This window comes from Talpa occidentalis, unplaced genomic scaffold (assembly GCF_014898055.3).
Source record: "Talpa occidentalis isolate TD23 unplaced genomic scaffold, MPIMG_talOcc4v2.1 talOcc4.2, whole genome shotgun sequence".
NCBI classification, from domain to species: Eukaryota; Metazoa; Chordata; class Mammalia; order Eulipotyphla; family Talpidae; genus Talpa; species Talpa occidentalis.
The window spans coordinates 149408648-149434809 of NW_023602073.1; the positions used below are offsets into that span (position 1 = coordinate 149408648).

Here is a 26162-nt window from a genome sequence, read left to right on the forward strand (position 1 = left end):
CCTGGCTCTGGGCAGGTAACTTCTCGAGCGGGTTCTGTGTCTCCTTCCCCCGCAGACTATTGACCCCGGCCAGGAAGGGCGTCTGGAGAGCGCTGGCATCACAGAGTGTGTGCGCGGAGCGTCCTTCTGGTTTTGTTTCTCTAAGAGCTTTTTGAGGTGTACTGTACAGAGCGTTTAACACGTACCACTCCAGTGATTTCTAGTATAGTTGCGTGATGGTAACAGCCGTCAGCCAGACATCCAGGACTTTTCCATCACCCCAGAGACACACGCACATCCTTGCAGTCACTCCCCACTTGCACCCCAGCCTGAGGCAGCGCCGCCCCTTCCTGCCCATCGACGCTCATGCGTGGTCTTCTGGCCCAGCGCCTTGCTCCCATGCTGGCCTGAGGTCCGCCCGCTCTGTGTGTTGCACACGGTCAGCGCTTCCTTCTTCCCCTGCGGAGTGTGACCGTCATGTGGATCTGCCACACACGCGCTCTGTTCATTCACTGGTGTCACCCTTTGCTTACTGTGACGCTGCTCTGAGCGTCCACGGCGGGCTCCTGTGTGAACACGGCTTCATTCCTCTTGGGCGGGGGCTTCCGGGTCTGATGATAAATCCACGTTCGGGATGTTACGAAGCTGCCGGCCGTTGGCAGAGTGACACTGTCTTACACTCGCGCCAGCAACACACGGGGTCCCGGGGTCTCCGGACCCACAAGGACACGTGATATTTAGTTTTTCATGACAGTGTCTGGAGTGTCCTGCCACCGCCCTCTTGTTCCCTAACGGCAGTGAGTGTCCTTGCCTGTGCTTGTTAATCCTCGGGGGCATGTCCATCAGATCTTGTGCCCCTTTTTAATCGGGGTATTTGTCCTCATCTTAGCGCGGGAGGCTTTTATACATTCTGGATACACATCCTTTACTGGATTATGATTTGTTTGTCTCTTGGTCTGTGGCTTGTCTTGACCTCACCATCGGTGTCCTTGGAAGGACAGAGTTGTTAATCTCGCGGGCTGGTGTGTCATCTCCTTCTTTGGTGCATGTACTTTTGCTCTCATTTGTAAAAAGTCACTATCTGGTCCAGGCCGGGAGATTGACCCCCGTGTTGTCTCCTAAGAGTTTTACAGTTTTAGTTCTCACATTGAGATCTGTCTGCTAATTTTAGTTGATTTTTGTGTCTGATGTCAGTTAAGTGTCTGAATTTACCCCTTGGCCTGGGGATCACTACTTGACCGGCATCGCTTGCTGAACACAGGCCTCCAGGCGCTGTCTGGCCACCCTTGTTGAAATCAGGGGGTCATACAGCTGGGGGATTATTTCTGGTCTCTCAGCCCTGCGTCCCCTGGGCAGCACCGTGCTGTGTGGTAACTAGCTCTGGAGGGACTTTTGAAATTAAGAAGTTGAGACTTCCAACCTCGTCTCTTTTAAAGATTGTTTTGGCCATTCTTACTCATTTGTGTTGCTCTCTGAATTTTAGGACTAGCTTGTCAATTTCTGTGTACACACACATACACACACACGTGCGCACACACACATGCACACACCCTAGCTGGGATTGAGTCTGGAGGAGCATGTTAATTATTAAGTAATTTGCAGTACATGTTAATTATTAAGTACTTTACAGTGCACAGTTCTTGAACTTAAGTTTCTTTCAGAGTATTTTATTTTTCACACTATTGTGAATGGAAATGACTTTCATTTTTACACTGCTCATTGCTGAGATAGATAGACAGATAGATAGATAGATAGATAGATAGATAGATAGATAGATAGATAGATAGATAGATAGATTTATGTATCGGTACATTGAGGTTGTAAGTATAGTTTCATGTACAGCTGATTTTTGTGTGTTTTGTTTTAAGAATCCCATAGACTTCCACGTGTAAGATCAGTGGTCGTGAATCAGCGCCATGTCCCTGCTCTGTCAGCTGGATGCCTTTTATCCCTTCTTGCCAGTAGCTGACCGGGCCCTCCTTCCAGCTCGGGCTGAGGAGCAGTGGTGAGAGTGGACCCGTTGACGGCCACACTTGCCCTCGGGGGAGTCATTCACTCTTCCCCCACTGAGTGTGGTGCTGGGGGTTTGTCAGAAATGCCCATTATCTGACTTAGATGTTTCCTTTTTATTCTTGGTTTGTTGAGAGTTTTCATCCTGATAGGATGTTTGACATTATCAGATGTACTTTCTGTTTCTGAAGAGATGCTCCTAAGGATCTGCCCTTCAGCGTGCTAACATGGTACCTTGCGTTGACGTGGGGGTGTTGGATCAGCCTTACCCTCCTGGGATGGGCCCTGGCTGGCCACTGTCACGACCCTCTCTGCGTCGCCGTGTCCAGCGTGATGTTTTCTGAGGCGTGTGCTCGTGCCACCAGAGGGCACCCCACGGAGGGTCACCTTCCTGCCGTGTCTGTCGGTGTTGGCATGGGGTGGTGCTGGCCTCACACACAGCTGGGAGCTTTCCTTGGAAAGAATTGGTGCTGTTTTTCTAGCTTCTTTAAATGTTTGGTAGATTTCACTAGTGAAACCAATTTGATGCCGGGGTGTCTCTCTGCAGTAGGCTTTTTTTTTTTTTTTTTTTAATAATTTTTTTTTAAGATTTATTTATTTACACAAGCACTGGGCACAGTCAGAAGCGCAGGAGGGTGAGAGGATTCACCAGAGCCAGAGCGGGGAGCAGAGCAGGCAGAAGGACCGAAGTGCACTGCTGAGGGGAGCAGCGGGCGGCAGGAGAGGTCTGCGCGCCATGTGGGACCCTCCTCCGGTGGCCGGGGAGCAGCCGGGGATCGAACTGGCTTCGGCAGAGGCCGCGGGCAGCTTCGCAACCCAGCGCTCAACCGCTGCGCCACCGGGGAGGCCCTGCAGTAGGCTTTTAATTACTGATCCGTCTCTCGTCTCTTCATATTTTCTAGTCTTAGTTTTAGTAATTTATGTCTTTCTAGGAATTCGCCCATTTTAGCTAAATCGTCTAACTTATTGAGGCAGTTCCTCACAGTATTCCCTTTCAGTACTTCTCATTTCTATAACATCAATAAATATTGAGGTCCAGACTTTTATTTCTGATTTTGGAATGTGTGTTTTCTCTTTTTCTTGGCTGAAAGGTGATCCGTTTTGGTGATCTTTCAAAGAATCAATTTCTGGTTTCATAATTGTGTCTGTTGTTTTTCTAGTTTCCATTTCACTGTCTCCCCCGCCCCAAACCCCACCCCGTCTTTATTATTTTTTCCTTTTGCAAGCTTTGGGTTTAATTTGCTCACTGTATTTTTCAGTATAAGATTAAAAATGGTAAAGATAAAATTGGCATTAAAAATAATCTGCCAGCCCCTTCCCCTTTTTCTCTCTAGTTGACAGAGCAGAGATCTTGGACGCATGCTCGGGGAGTCTCAAGGGGTGGTTTTCCTTCTTAAACAGCGGCCTCAGCCTCGACCCTCCAGTGTGGGGCCCGGGACCTTCTCTCCAGCCGCGGAGATCGCCGGCCTTGGCCTCGGGGTCTTGGCCAGGCTTTCCACCCTCCTGGAGCTTGAGGGCAGGCGCGGGAGGCAGCGGAGGGGCGTGGCAGTGCCAGAGAAACTTTGCTTACACAACAAGCAACAGGGCCTTGGTTCGCCAACTTCCGCTCTCGCAAAAATAACAGTATTTTCTGAGGCTACCAGCGCTGGACAGAGGTAGCCATGGCCGAGGCCACTTCTTGCATGTGAGCTGGTGCCAGGGCGGGCCGTGGCCTCTGCGGGCAGCGGTTCCTCATGGCAGCGGTACCTGCCCGTGTGCTGCTCGGCGCCAGCTAGCGGAAGCCCGGACACACCGTCCGGCCCGTGGAGTGTTCACAGTCTCAGGGCCTGTGGGTGCAGGATGCCCATGTGGCCGGGAGCCTGCGGCCGCCTCCAGCACCTGCCCTTCCCTGTGGAAGTGGAGCGTCGCATGTTTGAGTGGGCGAATCTGTCACTGAGACCTGTTGAAGCAGGCAGTGCCTCCCTGCGAGTCAGAGGTCTCAGCACTGCCTGGCGGTCAGGCGTGCTGTGAGGGACACCTGGGTGGGGTGGCACGCAGCGTCACGTCCCCTTCCCTGGCCCCTGGCCCTCTTGGATCTCAGCCTCGCCCTGAAGTCATGTCAAAGGCTGAACTTCTCTTCGGGGCAGCTCTGCAAGTCATGTGCTCCAGCCGCCTGTTTCTGCCTCTTCTGAGCCACCTGCTGTAATTCCAGAAGCGCAGTCGCTGCTTTTCCTGCAGCGCTGGGCAGCTCTCGGCACCACCCCGCCTCAGGGTGACTCACTGCAGACACAGGAGCACCAGTGGCTCGCCAGCCTCCTCCCGCCAGATGACAGGGCGGCCTGCCGGTCTTTGAGGTCTCCCTCCAGGGGTCCTCTCCTTCAGAACATTGTCATTGCTCTGAGATACTTGAGCAAGAGTCACTGTCCTCACAGGGCTAATTCGTGCTCCATGGAACTCTGGAGACTGGAAGAGCGCGGGTCCCCTTCTCCACGCAAGCCCTCGGATGCAGGCGCCTCCAGGCACCTCCCGCAGCCGCTCGTTTTCCAAGTCCCTGACCTCACTGGGCCTCTCACCCTCTTGGATGTGGGACCTAGTGTTGTTTTTGATGTTCTGACAGCAGCAGGGACTCCATTCCACGTGGTGGGCCTACCCCGTGCCCGCGTGACAGGACCACAGTGGGCCTGCTCACCTGGTGCGTGAGGCCTACCCAGGCGCGCTGACCTGAACAGGGAGCTCCACGTGGGGTGCCCTCCCTGCTCCCCGCCCCTCCCTGTAGGTTGGGAGGGCAGCCAGCCTAGGAGGGAAGCTAAGGGGGAGTCTGCAGAGAGCATCGTTAGCCTGGGGCCCAGTGCTCATTAGGCAGGAGGGAGAGTGCCTGGCCACCCCGGATGAGCGCGCACGGAGCTGGGCTTGAGCTGGCAGCTGAGGGACGCAGCCCCTGTGAGCGAGGGCGGGGCCATCGCGGGGACCCAGAGATCCGCTTTTTCCCATGCAACACTTTCTGTTCACTGTCTCGTGGTGTCAGCCAACACTGCCGGTTTCGTCTTTGTTCAACCAGCCCGTGAAAGCTGGAGGTTATGCCACAGCCTGGCGGGAGCAGCAGCCAGTCATGCCATCTGCTTGCGGACGGAGTTTTCACTGTGTTGGAATCTGGAAACACTTAAAACCCCAGCGGCTGAGGGAGAGTGAGGTGGGCCTCAGACCCTGACCGTTCATTTGTGGTCAATGGGCTCGGGGGACAGCCCCCACTCCCCGCTTCCTGGCCGGGGGAGATGAAACCCCCGACTTCCCTGTGGGCCATTCCCCGCCCTGGGGACTGGCCCTCCCAGGCGTGCTTGCCTTTCCCTCAGCATGTTCTGAAGGAAAGCTTTAAAAAATGCTTTTCCTTTTCCTTTTCATTTTCAAAGACATTTCTAGGAAATCAGCCTAGTGCACCGCAGCCATGTCTGACCCCCTCAAGGCCACCGTCCACAGCGTGGGTGGGTCCAGAGGAGGGTGCCTTTGAGCAGCTGGCCTGGTGCCCCCAAGCTATTCCTTGGGCCTGTGGAGAGCAGTCCTGGTTCTGACGCCCCCAGGGCGCTTTGCTTCGTGCTGTGGTGCTGTGTCCAGCTGTTGCTGCGGAGCCTGGGCGCGGCCCGGATGTCCGAGCTGGACTGGCTCAGGCCTGCCTCTCCTCTGCTGCCCCGGCTGGCAGGGCTGACAAGGTAGCCTGGGGTGGACATGTTCCAAGTCCATGATCTGTTGGGGGCATGGCTGTGCCAAAGCACCATGGGACCCTGACTCCAGAATCATAGACGCTCTGGGGTCAGCAAGTTCTCTGCTGAAGCACCTGGGTGCCTGCCAGACTGGTGAGTCTCCCCAGGGGATGGGAAACCGGGTTCCTACAGCCAGAACCTGGGCTGCCAGGCTGACAGGTGTGCGGGCCTGTGCTGGCACCGGTTCCCTTGCTTCCTAAGGCTTTTTTCCCTTCAGAAGAAAATTATACCAAAGTCAAGCCATTTTAATACGTGCACAATAAGAACTCATGTTCAGACTGCTTGCTGAAGGGCCCTTAATCCTTATCTTGGGGTATTTTTCTCTTCTTAAAATTTTATTTACGCATGCATGCAAGAAATGGGGTGTAGACCAGAGGTGCGGGGGTGAGAGGATTCACCAGAGACAGAGTGGGGAGCAGAACAGGTGGATCTACTGAAATCCACTGCTGAGGGGAGCAGCGGGGAGACAGGAGAGGTCTGCTGCGCCCTGTGGGTCAACTCTGGCTGCCGATAGCTTCATGGTGCTGAAACTTAACCCCTTGCACCACCAGGGAGGCCCCTTGTCTTAGGTATTAAATTTGTCTTAGGTATTAAATTTGTCCTGAGGAGCCGGCACTCGGGAAACCTGAACGAAGGCATTTTCTTGTAGGTGGCTGGTACCAGGCATGTCCGTTGCCTTCTTGGATGCCCCGGTCCGGGGCTGTCTGCATGCCCATGGGAAGCTGTGAGGATACTCCGTGAGGCCATTTTTAGAAAGAACCCCGGGTGGTCCTTCCTCCTGCTAGACCTCAGGTGCGGGCCAGCCCGGTCCCAGAGCCAACTCAGAAAATGACAACAGGTTCCCAGCAGGTACGTTCCGCGTGGGGCAGGGCAGGGGGCGGGGGTGTGTGAATGTTATTGGACTTAAATTACCACATTGGCGAAGGCCAGGCCAGCTGTGAGGGAAGGACACATTTTGGGGCACTTCAGGGTCATTTCTGAGCCCTTTGAGAAGCAGCAACACGGAGGCCACTTTCTGGCCGTCTGTCCCTGGTTTGGCCTTTGGGGCCCTTAAAGTTTGTTCACATGTTCTGCCTCGCTGTACCCTTGAAACAGCCCAGGGTTGGGAGGTGGGTGTCAGCCCCATTTCACAGATGAGGAAAGTGGAAAGCAGCTCCGAGTTCGTCTCCAACATGGACTGACAGGCAGGCCTGCGGCACAGCCAGGCGCCCCAGCCCCCAGAAGCCCCTCAACTCCCCCTGGAACTTGCTTCATGCGGGGCGGGAGGGCTGTGTGTGAGGCCTCACCAGACCCCCTTCCCGCCAGGCCATCAGAACCCGCTCCCGGCCATGCCCAGCACTAGGGTCAGGGACCCTGACGCCCTCAGGGCTTGGCTCTCAGAGGGTCCAGCCCAGGCTGGTCTGGTTCAGCGGATCCCGTGTTAATGACTGCGGGTGCTGAGTGGAACGGGCTCTGCTGGCCTCCCTGGTGTGCCCGGGCCGTGAGCTGCCCGCGGGGGTGCTCTCTGAACTCCTGCTCCCAGACACCCACCCAGCTGAGCTCCCGGCACCCTTGGTTCTCCTACGGAGATACTGGGGCTCCTCTGTTCCTCTCTGCCCGTGGCCTCCGCTGGCAGGCGGCAGCTGGCAGAAGCCCTGCATGTGGGCTCCAAAGACCCCCGTGACCCCGGAGCAGGCCTCTTCCCTGGGGAGTCGCCAGGCCCGGGGTTTCCCACCCACAGCCTGGTGCTGCTCAGAGGAACCTTGGCTGTTTATGAAGTGAGCTCATGTTTGTGGGGGACCCAGCGTCTCGCTGGAGAGGAACAGTGGGCACACAGCCTCTCCTGGGGGCTCCGCAGTGCCCAGCCTTCATTTTCACATCCAGTTCCAGGATCAGTTGCTACAGGGAGCATCTTCCGGACTTAGGCTTCGAGGCTCCTGGCCGGGAGGCCGGGAACCAGACTGGGAGGGGGCCCTGCACGGTCGCTGCCCCAGCGCCGCCATCTTCTCATAAACCAGTGTGCCCCTGGTGATGTCTGCCGCCCAGGAGTGAAGGTGTGGGCCCCCCCAGCCGCTGGCCCCAGCCCCTGTGCCTGCGGCCCGAAGGCTGGGTCTGGAGTGCGAGGTAGGAGGGTGAGGGTGGGGCCGGTGCCGACGCCACAGAGGAGCCACACGCTTGAGGTTTTCAGAGGCATAATTTAGTCTTACCTACAGCCTTTTACTCTGTCTCTGGCATCAGTCCCAGAAAACTCAGCACCAAAGGAAGAAGGGGCACGCAGTCCCCATCCCTGCCCTCCCCCTGCAGCCTCAGATACCCTCTGACCACCAAAGCAGCTCACCCGGCCATCCTCATCACGTGATGTGTGTCCTCGCTCGCGCACGCGCACGCGCACACACTCACACGGAAGGAAAGAACAGAAATCCACTAGAGCGTATGGGGACAAAGAGGCCTCAGAGCGTCTTCCTCCCCCTGGGCTGAGGCCAGACTCCTTGCCCCCCAGCAGGGGCTCATACAGCCTTGGCCGCCGGGTCCCCCTCAGGGTGACCGCAGCGTGCACCGGCCTCAAGGTCCCCTTCGGGCGGAGCGGCGTCCCGAGTCAGTCGCTGTGCGTCTGCTTGCTGTCGATGTTGCCGTAGGCCGAGCCCTTGTCGATTTCCGTCACCCCGATCATCCATCGGACACCCATGGATGCTGCGGGAACAGGAGGCGGGGAGTCAGGAGGCGCCCCGGGACTCCCAGGACATGCCCGCAGGAATCACGGGCGGTGGCTGCCCGCAGGCCCAGCAGCAGCTTGAGCTTGGGCGCGGGGGTCTCGGCCAACCGAGTGACGTGGAGACCGGCGGGCAGTCCGGGTCCGCTGGCGGGCGCGACCCTTTGTCGCTGGAGGTGGAGGAGTTTGCTCAGGCGGGGACCACCCTGTTACAAGCTGCCCGCAGCTGTGCCCGGGGCACACACAGCCCCTCTGCCTCCTGTGCCCCTCCCCGGGCAGAGAGGGGTCTTCGTGAAGGGAGGGACTTGGGGGCACTGCAGGGACGCCTAAGAAAGAGCATGGCGGAAGCCTGCAGGGCGCCATAGCCCAGCGTCTCCTCCGTGCCCCGCAGGTCCCTCTTCCCCAGCAGACAGTGGTGGGGCCCGGAGGAGAGCCCAGGGCCTGCGGGAGAGCCAGTGGGAGGCTGGGCTAGAGCTCAGGTCGCTGCTTCTGCTCCTCCAGGCAGAGGGCGGCCCCGGGAGCTCGCAGCAGGGACCACGGCTCTCCCGTCGCTTCTCACGTCAAGACCACGTCAGTGGCACGGCAGCTGGCACGACCCAGATCGGCAGTGGTGAGTAAGCCCGTCCGGGAGAAGCACCCCTTCCCCAAAGGGCCTGGCCCTGCTCTGAGTAACCTAGAGCTAGTGCCAGTGGCTGGGGGTCCCTAGGAGATGTTCTCCCCCTGACTGGGGGCAGGAATGACGAGAGCAGAGCTGTCTGCAGGGGCAGGGATGCAGCAGCTCCAGCCCTGCCAGGCCCGGACCCCCTGGACACGAGGCCCCTCCCAATCTGGGACCCCAGGTGTCCTGGAGCCCCTCCCAGTGTCGCCCTCACTGCCGGCTCCGCCCCTTTATGCTCCTCGCCGGCCTGGGGCCTCTGCCTGAGCCTCCTGCTCTGGACGTACCCACAAATAAGACGAGGACGAAGCTGGCCAGCGTCAGGGAGGACCCGCTGCTGATCATGTTGACGACGAACCGGAAGAAGGGGTAGAGCAGCAGGGAGGCCCAGAACAGCCAGTTGACCAGGGTCCAGGGCCGCCGGGGGGGCACAATGGGCGTCTCGGGGAAGGTGCCAGTCCTGTAGTATTCCTCCTGGAAGGCATCCTGCCGACAGAGAGGGACCTGAGCCCCCAGCCCCGACTGCGGGCTCATGCGGTGCCCCTCCAAGGGCGGCTCCGCAGAGCTGGGTCTCCGCCCTTCCAGAGGGGGCCGTGCAGGCTCTTGGGGCTCCTCACAGCACTCTGGTCAGCCCGCGAAGGCCCAGGAGAGGCAGGGCCTGCAGCCCCATCACGCAGTGCGGGTGGGAGCTCGGCTTTGGTGCCAGGCCACCCCTTCCCCTCCCTGGGTCTGCTCCTCCGTGCTCCCCCGACTCGGCAGCTGACCAGCCTCACTAATTGGGCAGGAATGTCCTCCAAGTCAGGTAGTGGACGCATGCAAAGAGGCCAGGCCTGGGCATGCCCATGGCGGGGTGCCTGCCATGGCACAGTAGAAGCGGGAGCCTCCAGGGCAGCCGGGACAGCCAGCAGCTGGCCTTCCTGCACCCGACACCCCAGTGTGGTTGGTCTCAACAAAGGGCCCCAAGGGCCCCAGCCTGGCTCTGCGGCAGCCCCATGACAAAGGGGGGCGGCAGCCTGGGACTTGCTCTCTGGCCTCCTCAATTCCTCTGGCGCAAGTGGCCACCGAAAGTGGAGGAGAGCGAGCCGGGGAGGCCCAGCTGCTGACGACTTGCTGGAGCCGTGGCCCCTCTGATGCCCACCCGGAACCCAGTAACAGGACGTCAGCGGCTGGCCCCGTCTGCAGCTCCATGCATGTGTGCGTGTGTGTTACAGCAGGCGTGCTGTCAGGCCCGAAGCAGGCTGGGGCCGTGCACAGGGAAGAACTGTCCCCCCACTGCGCCCCCACCCAAGCTGGCTCAGTTCACAAGAGTGAGGGACACGGACCCAAGACCCAGCTGAGGGGCTGCTGGGCTGGGGGCAGGAGTGGGGGCAGGCCAAGGTTAAGCCAAGCCCCCTCAGTGAGAAGCTTGCCCACCAGCGCCAGGGCAGCCCAGGCCAAACCTCGGGGCAGGGTGTGGACGCAGTTCCTGGAAACCCCCTCTCTCCGAGATCCACAGACCCTCAGCCACGCCCCTTCCTTCTCACGCCCTACCCGCCCCCGCTCCCTGGAAGGCCCTGACTGGGGAGACAGCCTTTGACAGGAGGTCCCACGTCCACGGGCTTGCCGGCTCCTCATTAACCTGACTTCCTTCCACCACCTCATCTCGAGTCTTGGCTGATGAGCAGCGAGTAGCCAGACCCCAAACTCCTGTGAGCTTGGGACGGCTGAGAGCCAGCAGGTGAGAGCTCACGCATGTTAAAAGACAAGCCAGGCTCTTCAGGGGGGCAGCCCTGCTGTGTGCCGAGTGTCCCCCCGTCCCGCAGGCCCCACACTGACCTTCTGCTGGTACAGCTTGTGCAGCCAGGCTGAGCACTGCTCCTCGTCTTCTGGAACTTCTTCTAGAGGAATCCGCCTGCAAAGCAGAGCACGGTCAGCCGGGTCAGGCCCGCATCCTAGTGCCGCCACCTTCGGCATCTACACAGACGCTCGATGGTGTGGGAGAGAAGAGGGTCACCAGGTGGACAGAAAGCCGGGCCACAACCAACACGCAGGCCTGGCCCAGGAAGGTGACCTCCCACCTCCGGGAAGCCTCCAGTGCTGCCTCTCCCAGGGGGTCCCCTGGAGACAGCCCGCTCACAGATCCAGATGGAGGTGACCCCTGGTCCTCTGCTCAGCCAGATGACGATGCCACACAATGGCCAGGCACCTCCATATGGCCAGGCCTTAGGCCATAAGTGTGAGGCAGACTTTCAGCAATGCTTTGCCAAGTCACAGATATTTCCCAGGACAGGAGGAACCAGGGGACCCCAGGGCCCTGTGCTCAGACTTTGCCCCCCAGTGGCAGATCAGGGCCCAGGGCGGCCCGGGGGCCTCACCCTGTCCATTCCGCATTTGTCCCAGGGTGGCGCCAGCTCACTCAGACCTGCTTGCCTAAGTTTCTGCCTCCCCCGAAACTGCCTCCCAGCCTCTTGCTTCCCCACTCCAGCCCAGGTCTCAGTACCAGGGTGCATTTCAGAGCCTCCCCGTCACACTGCAGCCTGTTGGGAGAGTACCCGAGTGACCGGGGCTTGGGTCTGACAGGCAGGTTATTCCCCTAACTGAAAGTTAACCTGTAAGGGCCTCGTGATGTCACGAATACGCCTTTCCACGCGACTAGTTTCAAAGCCAGATCTACCAGTGAGTTTGCAGAAGAGGGTGGAAAAGCCCGCCTGTGCGTCCTGGGACAGCGGGCATGAGCGATGGGCTCATTTTAATAACTTCCTTGAGGGCCTCCCCGGTGGTGCAGCGGTTGAGTGCTGGGCTGTGAAGCTGCCCACAGCCTCTGCAGCACCGGCTCTATCCCCGGCCACTGGCGAGGGTCCAACATGGCGCACAAACCTCTCCTGCTGTGCCCGCTACTCCCCTCAGCAGTGTACTTCATCAGTCTGCCTGTTCTGTTCCCCGCTCTGGCTCTGGTGAATCCTCTCACCCTCCCGCGCTTCTGACTGTACCCAGTGCTTGTATAAATAAATAAATATTTTTAAAAAAAAAAGCAACTCTACAAAATAATGTTTAAAAAAATAAATAAATAACTTCCTTGACATTCTTGCCCCTGACGTTCTCCTCTGAGGCCACGAGCATCACTGTACTGGGAGCGACGTGGGCCCCCTGCCGCCGCTTACACCCCGTCCCCCCATGCACGGGGCTGGCGGGGAGTGGCCTGGGCTGCCCAGAAACCGCAGGCCCAGCTCCACCAAAGGAGCTGCTGGCCAGTGGAACTCGGGGCACAGACCTCCCTCCTGGAGGAGGCTCCTTCAGGGCGGTGGGCGGGTTCCCCATCAGCCTCACAACTAACAAGGCAGCCGTCCACCGCGGCGTGAGAAAAGGCAGCAGCAACAGTGACGCTTTGTCCCCATTTTTATGCGGGAGCCAGGGTCACTTCTAGGTGGGGACTCTGTTGCTCAGGCCACGCTCCCACCCCCCCACCCCCCAGGAGCCTGGGCTCTCCAGGGGACCGTCAGCCCGAGTTCTCTTGTGCTGTGTGGCTTAGTTAGCATCTGTACGCTCTCTACAAAAACAATGAGAGCATCACAGAACGCCTGGCTAGTGTCCCCTGGTCGGCCTCCCATTGGTTGGGTCCCAGATGGCGACCCGCCCATGGAAGCCGCCCCCTCCCGTCTCCCCTGTCCCGGGGTGCGGTGCCTGTGTCCACCCGCTGCACCTCCCAGCTGCTTCCCGCCAGTCTGGAGGGAAGATCCAGGGAGTTCCAGGCAGGCTGCTGTGTGTCTCGTGCCTTGTGAAGTGTTGCAGTAGAGCCCTAAGAGCCTGGAATCTTAACTCAGAGGTGAGGCTGCTAAAATGTTCTCTACTCGCCCTGCACCTGCTGCGAATTACGCAGGCCCGTCTCTGGTGCACGGCCGGGCGCAGACATCCTCAAGAAGGGATCAGTCAAATGATCTCTTCAAGTTCAGTCTCAAAATGGCTATAAAAGATGGCCCCACTGCGCACGCGGAGCTCCGGAGCGCCGAGGGAGCAGAGCTCGGGGGGCAGGCGGTGGCCCTGTCCCTGCGGCCGCGGCCTTTCTCGGGTGCGGATTATAAATGTGGGCTGTAAATGCAGTAAACAGGCCCCATTCAACGGAGACCGCGGGCAGGAGAACGTCAGGTTTCCCGGGAAGGGGTGACTCGTGGGGGCTGTGTGGGGCGGCACCCCCTTTTCTGGAAAGGCGCTGAGCCCACTCACCTGACGTACAGGTCTGCGTGGTATTTCTTTCCGTTGAGGACGCCCAGGAGAGTTGGGTTTTCATTGTTTCTGAAATTGAGTGTACAGTCATATACAGCTGAAACTATAAAAAATAAAACAAATACAAAGCAGTAGATGGCGTGTGAACCCAGCTGTGTTTTGTAGATACAAACATTGGAAAACAATCATCGCATCCTAACGGGCTGGCTGGGAGGCCGGGCTGCGGGTTGGCCTGCTCGCTCTCCCCGCGTCTGCACGTGCCCCCTCCGCACGCTGCCCCTCGCGGCCAGGCGGGGACGCTCTGCTTGGGTCACGGAAAAGCGTCCTGTCCGAGGTCAGCTCGGTGTAAAGCCACACCCAGGGCCGCGTCTGCGACCAACCCCGCTGGTCACACCAGTGCCAGCCGTGGGGTCAGGCGGCGCAGAGATGCGTCTCCCCGAGGGGGGCGTGAGGAAATGAGGAAATAATTTCCTCCCTAGGAGATAAGCCAGCGGAGCGGTGCTGCCCGGAAGCTTCCCAGGGGACAGCTGGAATTCTGTTACGCAGCCTCCTTCAGGACGGCACGCGGCTTGGGACACAGACGCGAGCTGGGACTTCGGTGGTTCGCCACTGAAAACTACGGCCGTGCTCACGGCTGCAGCCCGGGCGCGGCCCACACTGGGCCCACTGCCGGTCGGGATTTCATTTAATTAATAAAGCGGCGGGCGCCAGGCAGCAGGGTTTGAGAAAGTCCACGGGTCTGGCAGGACGAGGAGGAACCAAGATTCCAGCATCAGCAAGAACATCAGGTCCATTTTCTTGTACCTGCTGCCTGACTGCCAGGTGAGGCCTGCAGGGGGCGCTCCTGCCCTCTGGCATGTCCCAGCCAGGGGAGCCGGCCCCACGCCCAGCCTGGCAGGGGGCAGCCCCCTCTTCTGTCACCCAGACCTCGCTCCTGTCCTGGGACTGTCCTCCAGACGTCGCCCCCTCACCCCTAGGACAAGCGGCCTGATAAGGCAGGTAGAAAAGAACCCGGGCTTTCTGCGTAAGAGTAGTTCGCGCTGACAGTGTGAGGCTGACAGCCGAGTCGTCCTGTAAAGTTTGCTTGACATTTACTTGTAAATAAAATTATTCTTATTCTTAAGAGAAATAGCTTCTGTGCATTTGTAACGCATAAAGTTCTATCTAGACGTCCCCCAGGCCACGTGGGACACAGCTGTCGCCAGAGTCCAGGAGGGACCCTGAACTCTGACACCGGCTCCTCCCGGCAGCTGGGGCAGGTGAGGTGAGGCGCCTTCATTCACCTGGTCAGGACAGGGGTTCCCCAAGCAGCGCTCCCACACTGGGGACTCGCACACTTCCTCCCTTCCCAGGGAGAAGCCCAGGGGGGTCCTGGAGTGACAGAACAGGCCTGAATCCACCTGCCGTGCGTGGACCGAGGTGAGGCACCAGGAGGAGGGGCCCCTCACCGCCTGCCGGCCCCGACCCACTGTCACTTGGATGTTCCTGCGCTGACCCCCACCCCGACTTCCTCATCTGCGCAGTGACATGAAAGGGGAAGTCCTCGCCTCCGCTGGGCGGCTGGGGTCGGGCCGCCTCGCCCGCTGCGGCCTGTGGGCAGAGCCGTCTCGGGGTCAGACCCAGGCGGGAGAAACCAGAACCAGGAACCGGGCCCCCGGGGGGGTGGGGGCGAGCAGGGTCAGCGGGTGGCTTCCGACAAGAGCGGGAGCCAGGGCTGAGCTGCGTCCCCCACTTTCTCCTTTACTCTCCTTGCAAGCCGGCGAGGTTTCGTAGAACACACCGAGGGTCAGACGGGGCAGGGAACAGGCCCCGGGCCACACAGCCACGGGCAGGGGGTGCGGGACTCCTGGTGGCTGCTCCTGCTCTGCCAGGCCGGCCAGAATGGAAACGGCTGTGTCTGGGAAGCCAGGGGAGGGACGAGCAGCAGGTGGGCATCTGGGCCCTGGTGCTGGGGGCAGCGAGGGCCTCGGCCACAGGCAGGTTCCAGTGCTATGGCTGAGTCCACAGCAAAACAAGCTGTGGACACCCTCTGCCCCTCCGTGGCCGGCTTCCTTGGAGGCGGCGCGGCGTGGACATGGACAGGGGGCCAGGACCTGCCCTGCAAGTCACTGGGCCTCCCGAACCTCCCGGGGAGTGAGGCTGGCGCTGCACCCCGAGCACTAGAGGACAAGTCTGCCGGCCCAAGGAGCAGCCCCACAGGGGGCCGGGAGGAGCAGGAAGAGGCAGGCGGGAGGAGCCAGCGTCCACCAGGCAGTGGGAACAAGCAGGGTCAGGACCTGGGGGGCGGGCCGGGGGGTGGGCAGGAGTGGGCAGCTCTAGGCCACGATGCCTCATGCGCCCGCATCCCTGAAGTGGCCACGGAGGAGTCTGGGGGCCCTTTGCCCCACTAGGTGGAGGGGAGAACTGAGGAAAAGGCCAAAGAAAGACGGATGGTGGCGCTCACACATCTCCAGGAGGCCCGGCCACTCCCGGCTCTCAGCCTGACCCGGAGGCCGGGGGGGCCTTCAGGCTCAGTGACGTCAAGGTCACGCTGCTGGCGCCCACAGATGGGCAAGAGATACTAAAGCAAAGCACCCCAGCGGAGATCAGGGCCCAGCAGGCGGGCGGGCGGGCGTGGGCCCAACTGCAGGTGAGGACCCCCAAGTCCCAGCCCCTTCCCCAGCACCATGCAGTGCTGCTGCTGGGCAGTAGAGGGCGCTGATCCCTTAGTGCGCGTGTCATGTATGTGGTATGCATGTATGGGGTGTGTGCATGTGCGAGGTTGTGTGTGTGCATTTGTGTGTGGCGTGTGTGGTGTGCAAGGTGTGTGTGATGTGTATGTGTGAGTTGTGTGTTTGTGTGTGTCTGAGGGATGTACCTGCGAGGGATGGACGTGTGTGAGGTTTGTATATGTGTATGCGTGTGTGTGTGGTGTGCGTATGTGAGGGGGTGTGTGCGCGTGTGTGTGATGTGTGCACGGTCGCTGACGCCCTTCATTGGATAACAGTCTCGCCTAGAGAAGCAGAACTAAGCAGAATCAAATTCTAGACATTCCTTGTCGTCCTGCTCACCCCGCCCTGTGTGAGCTGCTCTCCTCGAGAGCCGCCTGCTCCATGTCTACACCCGCTGAGCCCCTTCGGGTCGGTAACACCAGGGCGAGCACCTGCCGGGCGGTGAGCCCCAAAGCAGCACTCTCGGCCGGAGAGCATAAGCCCTGTGACCCGTGACCCGCACTGCCCGGCCCCCCGCGGACCTGAGAACACGGAGCTCCCCACTGCCTTCACCCCGCCCCCCTCACACGCCCGCCATCACAGCCCCCACCTCGGGGGACCCAGCTTCTCGGCGGCGCCTCGCACAGTCCCAGGACTCACACCCGTGGGCTTCACATGCACACACCTCCCACACCCACACCTCAAACCACAGGCACACGCGCACACAGCACACGTGCATATTCACTCATCTGCCAAATACCTCACACGCACCCCACACGCAATATGCTTACACATGCACACACGGCGCACACATGTGCGCACATGGCGCACACACACACACCTGGAAACATACACAAGCCTCCCGCTGTCCACGACCAAGCAGGTCTCCTGCTCGCTGCCTTGCGTGTGCCGCGTGCACACGGGCCGCGGGCCTGGGCCTGGGGGCTGGGCCTGGCTCCCTCCTGCCACTGGCCGGGCGTGCGCGACGCCCTGCACGCGGGTGGAGTCGGGGACGGGCCGGCGGTGGCGGCCGGCGGGGGAGGGTCCTCACCTACGTCTCTCAGGCTCCTCACGGTGACGGCGAAGCCCTTGGTGCGCGGCAGCAGGTGGTGCTTGAGGCTGGGCAGCCCCTTGGCCTGGGCCACCTGCATGCTGATCTGGTGCTTCTTCTCCGTGAAGCGCGTGCCCTCGCAGTGGATCAGGAACTGGAAGGGACGGGGGGTCAACACGCCGGGCACCACGCCACGCAGGCCGCCCGGTCGCACGCGCAGACGGGGCTCTGGGCCGCCGAGCCCTGCCCTCGGGCCCCGGGTGGCCGCCCCAGGCCCCAGGCCGCCCTCTGTGCTCGTCTCGCGCTCGGGGAGAGACGGCCGCCCGAGACTGGCGAGTCGAGCCGTGAGTGTGAGGGACACGCGCATCCTGTGTGTGTGAGGGAAAGAGCGTGGGGGGTGACGAGAGTGTCTGCAGGGTCTCTGTGCACCCTAACTTCAGAGGAAAGGACGGCAGGGCACAGTGGGGAGGCCGGTGGTAGGGGTGCGGCTGTCAGGCTGTTCCTTTGGAGCCACTGAGCTGGGGGGGTTAGGGGGCTGGTGGGGAGCATTGTGGGCTGGTGGGGTCTGGGATGGCTGGTGGGGGCAGTGGGGACTGGTGGGGGGCAGTGGGGGCTGGTGGGGGGCAGTGGGGACTGGTGGGGGCCACGGGGGCTGGCCTGAGCAGGAGGGCCTGGCATGGTGTGGGAAGGGCTGGAGGGGGGCCCAGGGTGCTGGTGTGGGGTGTGTCCAGTGGGGGGACCCTGGCTGGTGGAGGGGGCTGGCAGGGGGCGGGGCCTGCGCAGGCCAGGGGCTCACGCACAAAGTACTTCTCGGGGTAGTCGCGCAGGTGCAGCAGGCTCCGGGAGACGGTGGTGCGGTCCTGCTCCCACTTGCGCGTGCAGAAGACCATCTCGGTGAAGTACCACATCCAGCCGATGATGGGCACGTAGGCCAGCTCCTTCTTGGCCAGGACTTTGGAGCCCTGAAAGAGAGGGGCCCGGCGTCCGTGAGAGGGTTACGGGGCCCTGTCCTCTGGGTCCAGAAGCCCCAGGGAAAGTTCCAGAACTCAGTGTCCTGGACCCTAGAGGCTCTTAGCACTGAGCAGCTATCAGCGAGAGGCCAGGGCTGCTGATGGGGGGGTGGGGTGGGTGTGTGTGTGTGTGTGTGTGTGTGTGTGTGTTAGGGTTGTGGGCTAGTGCTCAGCCAGAAGGGCGGCTCCACCAGTCGGGACACCAGGGTCCTGGGGACAGGCCAGGAGCGAGGGGTCTCCTAGGACCATGGGGGTTCGTGTGGGGCAGCTGAGGGCCCCAGGGCTGAGGCCGGAGAGGGGCTGCCTGACTGCCCGAGACCCCAGCCAGGCAAGACAGCTGGGGAGCAGCGTGCACCCTGCTTTTTCCCTTTAAAAACAACAAGCTCCTTCCCTGCAGGGCAGTCTCCACGTTTTCTGGGTTTGCTTTGTTTTCCCCACAAATCCAACATGCAAACTGTGTGGAAGAGGATGAAGCCGCACAGTGGGGCCTGGTCCCCTGGTCCCCTGCTGGCACAGGAGCCAGCCCACTGCTGGGCTCCAACTCTGGGGGCCGAGCACCCCCACTTCACAGCTGGCAAACTGGGGCTCAGACAGGTCCTGGCACGGTGACGCAGCTCTCGGGGGGCACATGTTCTGGGGCTGCTGGGAAGACTTTGATCCCCCAAATGAGACGTGGCCAGAGGTCTGGCTGTTTTGCCGGCCACAGGCTGAGGCCAGAGAGGCCAGTCTAGAAAGGCCGAGCCGTGGCCGCTGCAGCAACTGGGCCACCCCTGGCTGCCCAACGCTGCAAGGCCGAAGCCCTGGAATCGGGGTGTCTGTGCCTTGAGCAGATGGGGCCTGAGTCCTGTGACTGGCAACAATCCTTCCTCGCTCTGCTCAACACGAGGTGAGGTGTTGTCCTGGCCGGGCTTTCTCTGTTACGAACGAGGTGGCGATGCCTGTGACCCCAGAGCATGAGAACAACTGGGGTCCCCGCTCTCCCACTGGAGCCACTGAATGCCGCCCGCAGTCACAGGGGGTGTCAGGCTGGGCCCCTCCCGCCTCGGGTCTCCGGTCTGCCGGATGTTCTGCTCCTGCATCCTGAGGGCCGGGCCCTCCCCGGAGACCCAAGTCTGCCCTGTGGGCAGTTACGATGCCCGAAACATCGCACACACCTGAGCTCGGCCAGGCACTCTGTGGCACCGGGAAGGGGGAGAGGAGGTGACCCCTCTCTAGCCGGGAGGGGGCTGTGCTGGCTCGGAAGCGGGTCCACCCCATGAACCCCGGGGTTCAACATCGTGGCCTGGGATGACCTGCTGCTGGAAGGGGGCAGGTGACACGGTGCGGCCAGCGCAGAGCCTGGGGTGGGCCCAGGGCCGGGCGGCCAGCACCGGCCGACCTCAGAGCACCGAAGGCCGGTCTCATCCCCACGGGAGACGGGCGGGGGACGCCGGTAGCACCACACCCCAGACACCACATTACACTCGGGAGCGGCTCCGCAAGCAGCAGCCTGGGGGGCGGGGCTGCTGCCACGTGCTCACGTAAATAAAGTTTTGTTGGCCACACGTGTGCTCGCTGCCTGCGGCCGCTCCTGTCCAGCCTGCCCACCGCGGGCACCACCTGCCAGTTACTCAGTTTGCTAACCCTGCGTTAGAGCCAGTACCGTGGGCTCTCTGCACACATCTAACCGCTGGGGAGATGCTAACCCTAGAAAACAAGATTTTTTAAAGGCCTGGAATCCAAGCCTAGTCTATAGTCAAAGATGATAATATAAAAAAGCACAACAGGGCCTCCCCGGGGGTGCAGCGGTTGAGCGCTGGGTTGCGAAGCTGCCCGCAGCCTCTGCGGCGCCGGTTCGATCCCCGGCTGCTCCCCGGCCACCAGAGGAGGGTCCCACATGGCGCCCAGACCTCTCCTGCCGCCTGCTGCTCCCCTCAGCAGTGTGCTTCGGGCCTTCTGCCTGCTCTGCTCCCCGCTCTGGCTCTGGTGAATTCTCTCACCCTCCCGCGCTTCTGACTGTGCCCAGTGCATGTATAAACAAAACAAACAAACAAATAAATAAATAAATAAACATGCCTCTATTTAAAAAAAAAAAAAAACACAACAGGGACCTGAAGACCCCAACACCTGTCTGCTGCAGGTGCAGCCACGCCTCACCTCACAATTAAATATGCAAAACCAGAGGAGGGCCCCGCCCCAAGGCCTGCAGGAGGACAAACTAGGAGCCCGGAGTTTCCTGTTTATTCTAAATTCTGCAGTTCAGACTCTCACCTGGAGATTCAACAGTCACAGACCCACAAAGACGACAGCTCTGAGGGGCGGCTGGCTGGCCCGTAGCAGCCGCAAAAGCCTGGAGACAAGGCAGAGGCCGCAGCCACGAGGGGAGCTCAAATCCAAGCACCGCCAGCTGCGTGGCCCAGGCAGACTAATTAAGCTCTTTCACTTCACTTTTTAAAGGGGTCCCCGGTGCACTACCCCGCGTAAGAGTCTGAGGATGAAACAGCCTCTCGTAGCCACGGTGCCGGGCACCAGCTCACAAGACGCTCCCCCTGAGCCCAGACCAGGGCGCAACGCAGCGGGCTGCGGCCCTTTTTTCGCGCAGAAAGCCTGGGGGCGCTTCTGCAAGTCCTGCACCGTCAACAGCAAAAAGGCAGCCGCGGGGTGGAACAGGAAAGGGTGTGGCGAGGGCGCGCGGTCAGACTCACCCCTAGAACCCCAAAGCGTTCAGCCAGGCTCCAGCCGCAGAGAAAGTCGATCTCGAACTTGTGGTTGAGAACCACGATGGCGTTTTCCTTCCCGAACTTGGGGTAGGCCTGGGGGTCCGTGTGGATGACGCAGTCGGTGCCTGACCACCACTCCAGCAGCATCACCAGCTCTGGGAGGAAGCGCAACAGACAGAGGTTTAGGGCGCACTTCCCTGGCCCCTGCGGTCCGGCTGGGGCCACGCCACCCTCGGGCCAGCCCGTGTGGAAACCGCTTCCAGGAAAGCTCTGGACCCGCTCAGCCCAGACCCAGTCTTTGAACGGGTTTAGAAGCAGAAGGAAAAAACGAAAAGGCCGCTGGAGGGTGGTGGGGGTGGAGAGGAGGCCTTGATGCAAATGAGCCGCATGCCTCCATTCAGGACCTGGAGAAACCAGCCGGGAAAGCAGGAAACAACTCAGAAGACGGTGTGGGGTGATGCACAGTCCTGAACATCCGGGAAATGACTCACTGGGACACTTGACTCCAGCAAAGAAGACTCCATGCCCATTTCTTCTCTCCCGTTTATTTACCACCCTCGGGCGAGCGGAAGTCCCAGCCCCGAGGACACGGACCAACGAGGGCGTGGGGGCCGGGAAGCAGCTCGGGCATGCGTTGCAGGCGCAGGTGACAAGAGAGAAGTCGAGTTTTACACAAGCACCACAAAATTCACCCTGTTCTTCAGGGAGACGGTCAGTCCCCACCAGGTGTGGCCAAGTGTGCGGTGGAAACTGCCCAGGAGGACAGTGGACGTGGAAGGACTGGTGAGCGGGAGGGCCCGGCAGCAGCACGGGTGGGGCGAGTCCTCCGTGAAGGTCATCCTTGTCAGTCTCCAACTAGTGCAGGACGCGTGCGTGTTTGGTGTCTGTACATGTGTGTTCATAGTGCATGCATGTGTGTCCAGGTGTGCACATTTAGCAAAGGACTCACTCTATCACCTGCACCCCTACACACACACACACACACACACCCCATGTGTGTGTGCAGGCACTTGTGCACATGCATGCACACACAGCAGACTTGTGCATGCCTTTATGCACACCTGTACACATATGTAGGAACCACGAATGTATGCAGGCTGACACTCAATATGCACATTCATGTGTGTGTGCACAGATGTGTGTTTTACATGTGTGGATACATGCATGCATACTACACACACACACACACACACAGAGCTCTGGTCTTGACGCCAGCCAAGCTCATGTTTTAAAGGGTTGGGTGGCGGCTCTTGCAAACCCTCCGCCTTGAGGCTGCAGATTGAAGTTTTGAACTAGAGAACCAGAACTCTCCAGAAGACATTTCTGTCTCGTGTCTAAGCAATGAGCACTAGTGCCTGGCTCCTACTGGGATCATCACTAACACACACTTCTTGACAATGAGGAGCGTCCGCCTGTATTCCTAGCGGAGAAGATCCTTGTCCCCTGTCCCTGTTTCAGGCAGTGACACAGGCGGGACCTAGAGCTGGAAGCCAGGACGAAGGGCAATGCCTGGGGGTGCAGCAGGGACCAGAGCTCAGTGTAAGTCCCAGCAGGGTGGCCCCGCGGCCAGGACAAAGGGGCAGCTTCTCCGCCAGGGCAGGGAGACACTTGTGTTGAAGCACCGGCCCTTCTAGGAGACAGGACCCGGCCAAGCCTGAGGGTCACAGAGCCAAGGCCCCAAGCAGGGAGCACAAGGAGGCCAGCACGGGGAAGGGGCTGGTTCCAGGGGCCTCAGATGCTGCAGTGATTCCAGAAAAACTTCCCAAATGCCCCTGTGAGCTCACACCCTCTCCCCAGGGGTCACCAAGCGTGTGCTCCAGCCGGACATTCTCCCCCGAGGAGAACACACACCCAGCCCGCGAGGCCAGGGCGGCCTGTTGGCTTCCCCGGAGCCTGGTCTTCCCACCAGAACCCAGCACGCTTGTGCTTCCAACAAGCACAGCTTGGGCCCCCTGCGAGGGCCCGGGCCAGAGACACAGCCCGGCCCACACCGACAGGTGTGACGCCTCCCTCTGGGAGCCACGGCCTCCAGGCAGGCACCGGGCAGGGAAGTGTGTCCCGGGAGTGGCCGAGTCGGAGCCACGGACACAGCCAAGGTCCAACCCTGGTGGTGCTGCTCTTGGGGTGAAAAGGGGCTTCTCTCCCAAGGTCCCCTAAGCCTCAGCATCCTTGTCTGGGAAGTGGGGATCAGACGGCTGAGCCCCAAGCACGCTGCTGCACACAGCAGGCCACGGCCCATGGCTCTCTGTGCACAAGTCTCTGTGACCACGGGGGCGAGAGGAAGAGGCGTGGGGGCCGGGGGGAGCGCGCGCGTGTTACATCCTCGCGGGACCGGCGTCAGGAGGGCTGATGTACGGTTTCACAGTGACGGCGAGGAGCCGCCGCCGCCGGAGCATTCTGAAAGGGGCGCACAGGCATCCAGTTCGCATTTTGAGGAGGCGGCTCTGGCCGAAGAGCCCGGCGGTGGCGCGGGGCGAGGCGGGGGCCGGGAGCCCCCCGGGCCGGAGCAAGGCCTCGTCTCTCCCGCGCGTCGAGAGGCTGCGGGCAGGCAGGTGCACGCTGCCCTCACGGGTGGAGGGATCACGTTCCTCCTGCCCCTTTCATTCTCCAAAGGGTTTTCTTTTCTTTTTTGCGTTCACAAGAAACGCACCTACGTAGTGACACTGCAAAGGAGCCAGGCTGCACTACCTTTCCCAGAAGCCCCTTTCTTTTGTTTCCGGGTAAGGGAGGGTCACGAGGGGAGCCTTGGGCGAGCCAGCAGGTGGAGGGGAAGCTGCAGCACCCGGCTGCACGGCCTCTGCTGATGCCCCTCCTCACCCTGCAGCCGTAGCTGGGCTGGCGCCTGCTCCTCCGCCCACCCCTGCTGCTTCTCTGGCCCTGGCGGGGAGGGGGCGCCTGCTCTGGATGAGCTTCAGCAGAGGCTCCCCCACTAATTCAGGCCCCCAATAAGTCAGGGACCCACCATCAGCTCTGCTCCCCTCCCTCCACCACCAGCTCAGATGCGACGGGGACAGGCCGCCTCCTCGTCTCCCCTCCCAGGCTGCAGAGCCCGCAGGTGCCCCCACTTCCCAGGCAGCACCCCTGCTGCCTGCCTGCCCCGAGGGGTGCCGCCAGCTGTCCAGAGGCAGCCTGAGCAGCCCCCACAGCGGGACCAGGGCCGTCCTGGGACCCGGCGGAACCCTGCTGAGGTGCTGCCGCCCCCACCCAAGCCCCACGGCCCTGCCCAGGGCGAACGGTCAGGAACAGCGCGTCCAGGGCCGGCCATTCCCCAGACACAGGCAGACTCGCACACGCGTCCCCCGCAGACGCGTTCACTCTTTCCCAATCGTCCGAAACACGAACAGACCGCTGTTTTCCGCAAGGGGAAGGTTCGGCTCTCCTCACGCTACTATCTGCCGAGCTCCGGCCACACGCGGGGCACTGTTCAGGCCCAGAGGGGCCCGGGCTGCCTGCCGCGGTCGTCCCGAGGGGCTCTCGCGGGAGGATGTGGATCGGAGGAGCTGGACGAGCCAGGGCGCGGGATCTGGAGGTTCCGGCCCCGGACAGACCAACGTGGCAGCAGCACCGGGCCTTGGTGCTGAGCAGGTGCCCAGACGGTCTGCCTGTGGGCACGTCCGCCTGGGACACCGCCCGACACATCGCTGGGCACGGGGCGGGCGTTCTGCCCAGGCCCGGTGCAGACAGACGGCCCCGGTGAGTGGAGGGCGCTCTGGCTGGCCCTGGGCAGCACAGAGGTGGGGGCGCAGGAGACACACCGGGAGATTCAGGCGGTCACTGGGGAAGTGGGTGGGGCGTGACAACTCCTCGGTCAGTTGTGCCAGGTGAAGAAACTTCCAGATTCAGGGCTTTCCCTCATCTCCACGCCCTGGCGCCCACAAGTGCTGGGCTGTGAGTGGGCTGAGGAGGTGGCCCCGAGGTTGAGTCAGGGGCTAGAGGGCATGAACAGCAAAGGCAAAGGGGCAGGAGCAGGGAGGAGCCGCCCTCGTCCCCAGGCTGCTTCCCTCGCGTGGCCTCCAGGGACCCGCATTGTCTCCCGAGGGTGTGGCGTGCTGACCTCTGGGTGGGCGGCAGCCCCAGCGCCCTCACTGACGCATCTGAGCCCCCGGGCTGACCCATCCGGGAACCTGGGCTGCCCCGAGCCGGGGCCCAAGGCTGTGGTCTGGAGCCAGCCCACTGGCCTCTCTAGGCAGATGAGTGGCCAGCGGGTCCACATGTGATGGGAGGCCGCTGGGGTCACGCAGGCAGAGCCACACCCCTCCCTTCTCTGGCTGCGGGGGGTCGAGTCAGATTCTGTCGGCGGCAGTGAGAGAACTTGGTCTCTGGCCCAGGAAGGAGGCCGGGCCGGGGCCACCCTCCCCTCTGCTCCGGGTCAGCTCCGTCCAGGCTGCCTTCAGCAGCGCTGCTGTCTGTCCCCGGCCTCAGGAGCGCCCCACGCTGCCGTCAACACAGACCTGGCCAGAACCCACAACACCCCCAAGCCGTTTCATTCAACCTCGACGGGACGGTTGTATTTGTTCACGCAGAAGATGCATCAGGCGCCTGGCACACAGGCGGGAGGGGGCGGTGGGCTGAGGACCCGCCACCGACCTGGGGGTCCCCTTGTACCATGTGACCTGGCAGGTTTTTCTGGGTCCCCTGGACTCGTTACCTCATCACCAAGCCAGGCGCTGCCCTCTCGGAGGCCCCGGTGTGAGCCGACCTGAATCGTAGCTTTGCCTCCCCCGGCCTGGGGGTGCATCTCCAGCTCCCTCGGGAGCGAAAGGACACCCAGTTCAGGTTTCTCCCCAGAGGGGTGGGTGGGGGGAGCGGGCAGGGCCTTGGGTGAGCACCAGGGACTCCTAACACACCAGGGCTGGGCCAAGTTTTCAATACACTACACCAGTTGTGCTGCCGTTGGCCGCTGTAAAATGGTCCGTTTGCAGAACTGTGCGCTTTTACTTTTCTGTGCTGGGGGTGGCGGCAGCGTCAGCAGCTCCCGAAGGCTTCGTCCCAGCTGTCGGCCACCCCTGGTATCTGCTCTCGGGGCCACCCCGGGCTCCCCACAGTTGCCCATTTTGCCAACCCCACTGGGAGACCTGAAGGGGCTGATTCCACGAGGGGCCTGCGTGCCGGGGGCGCCTCTCTGGAAAATCCCAACCTCGATTTCGGGGGCCATGGAGGGACCCTGCCCAGGGCCGAGGGTCAGGGCCTGGGCACAGCCCTGCTCGCCTCTCCCTGCAATCGAGCGCGCCGTCCGCCGAAAAGCACCGCAAGCAGGAAAGGAAGCAGAGGAGCAAAGGCACGGGGGCTGGGGCGGGAGCCTCTTTCCCCTCGTGAGCGGGACTGAGCTGGCAGCCCCGGAGCCACCCGTGCTCAGCCCTGCGGGGAGCGGGGGCAGCGGCGCGGGCGTGCAGAGCGCGGAGCCCGAAGGACCGAGGCCCGGGAGGCCTGAGGCTGCAGCTCCTC

The 26162-nt window shown here is 61.4% G+C and overlaps 1 protein-coding gene across 1 annotated transcript in view; it reads right to left on the minus strand.

Moving 5' to 3' along the window:
* Positions 1-7859: 7859 nt before the first annotated feature.
* The window catches only part of AGPAT4 (1-acylglycerol-3-phosphate O-acyltransferase 4), a 72294-nt gene continuing 53991 nt past the window's right edge, over positions 7860-26162 (minus strand). The window contains exons 3-9 of the mRNA XM_037520692.2: positions 20703-20872; positions 17809-17970; positions 17009-17162; positions 13268-13370; positions 10883-10958; positions 9355-9553; positions 7860-8393 (exon numbers count right to left, since the gene is read on the minus strand). Coding sequence (XP_037376589.1) covers positions 8299-8393; positions 9355-9553; positions 10883-10958; positions 13268-13370; positions 17009-17162; positions 17809-17970; positions 20703-20872 — 959 coding nt within the window. The 3' untranslated portion in view covers positions 7860-8298. The remainder of the gene's footprint in view (positions 8394-9354; positions 9554-10882; positions 10959-13267; positions 13371-17008; positions 17163-17808; positions 17971-20702; positions 20873-26162) is intronic.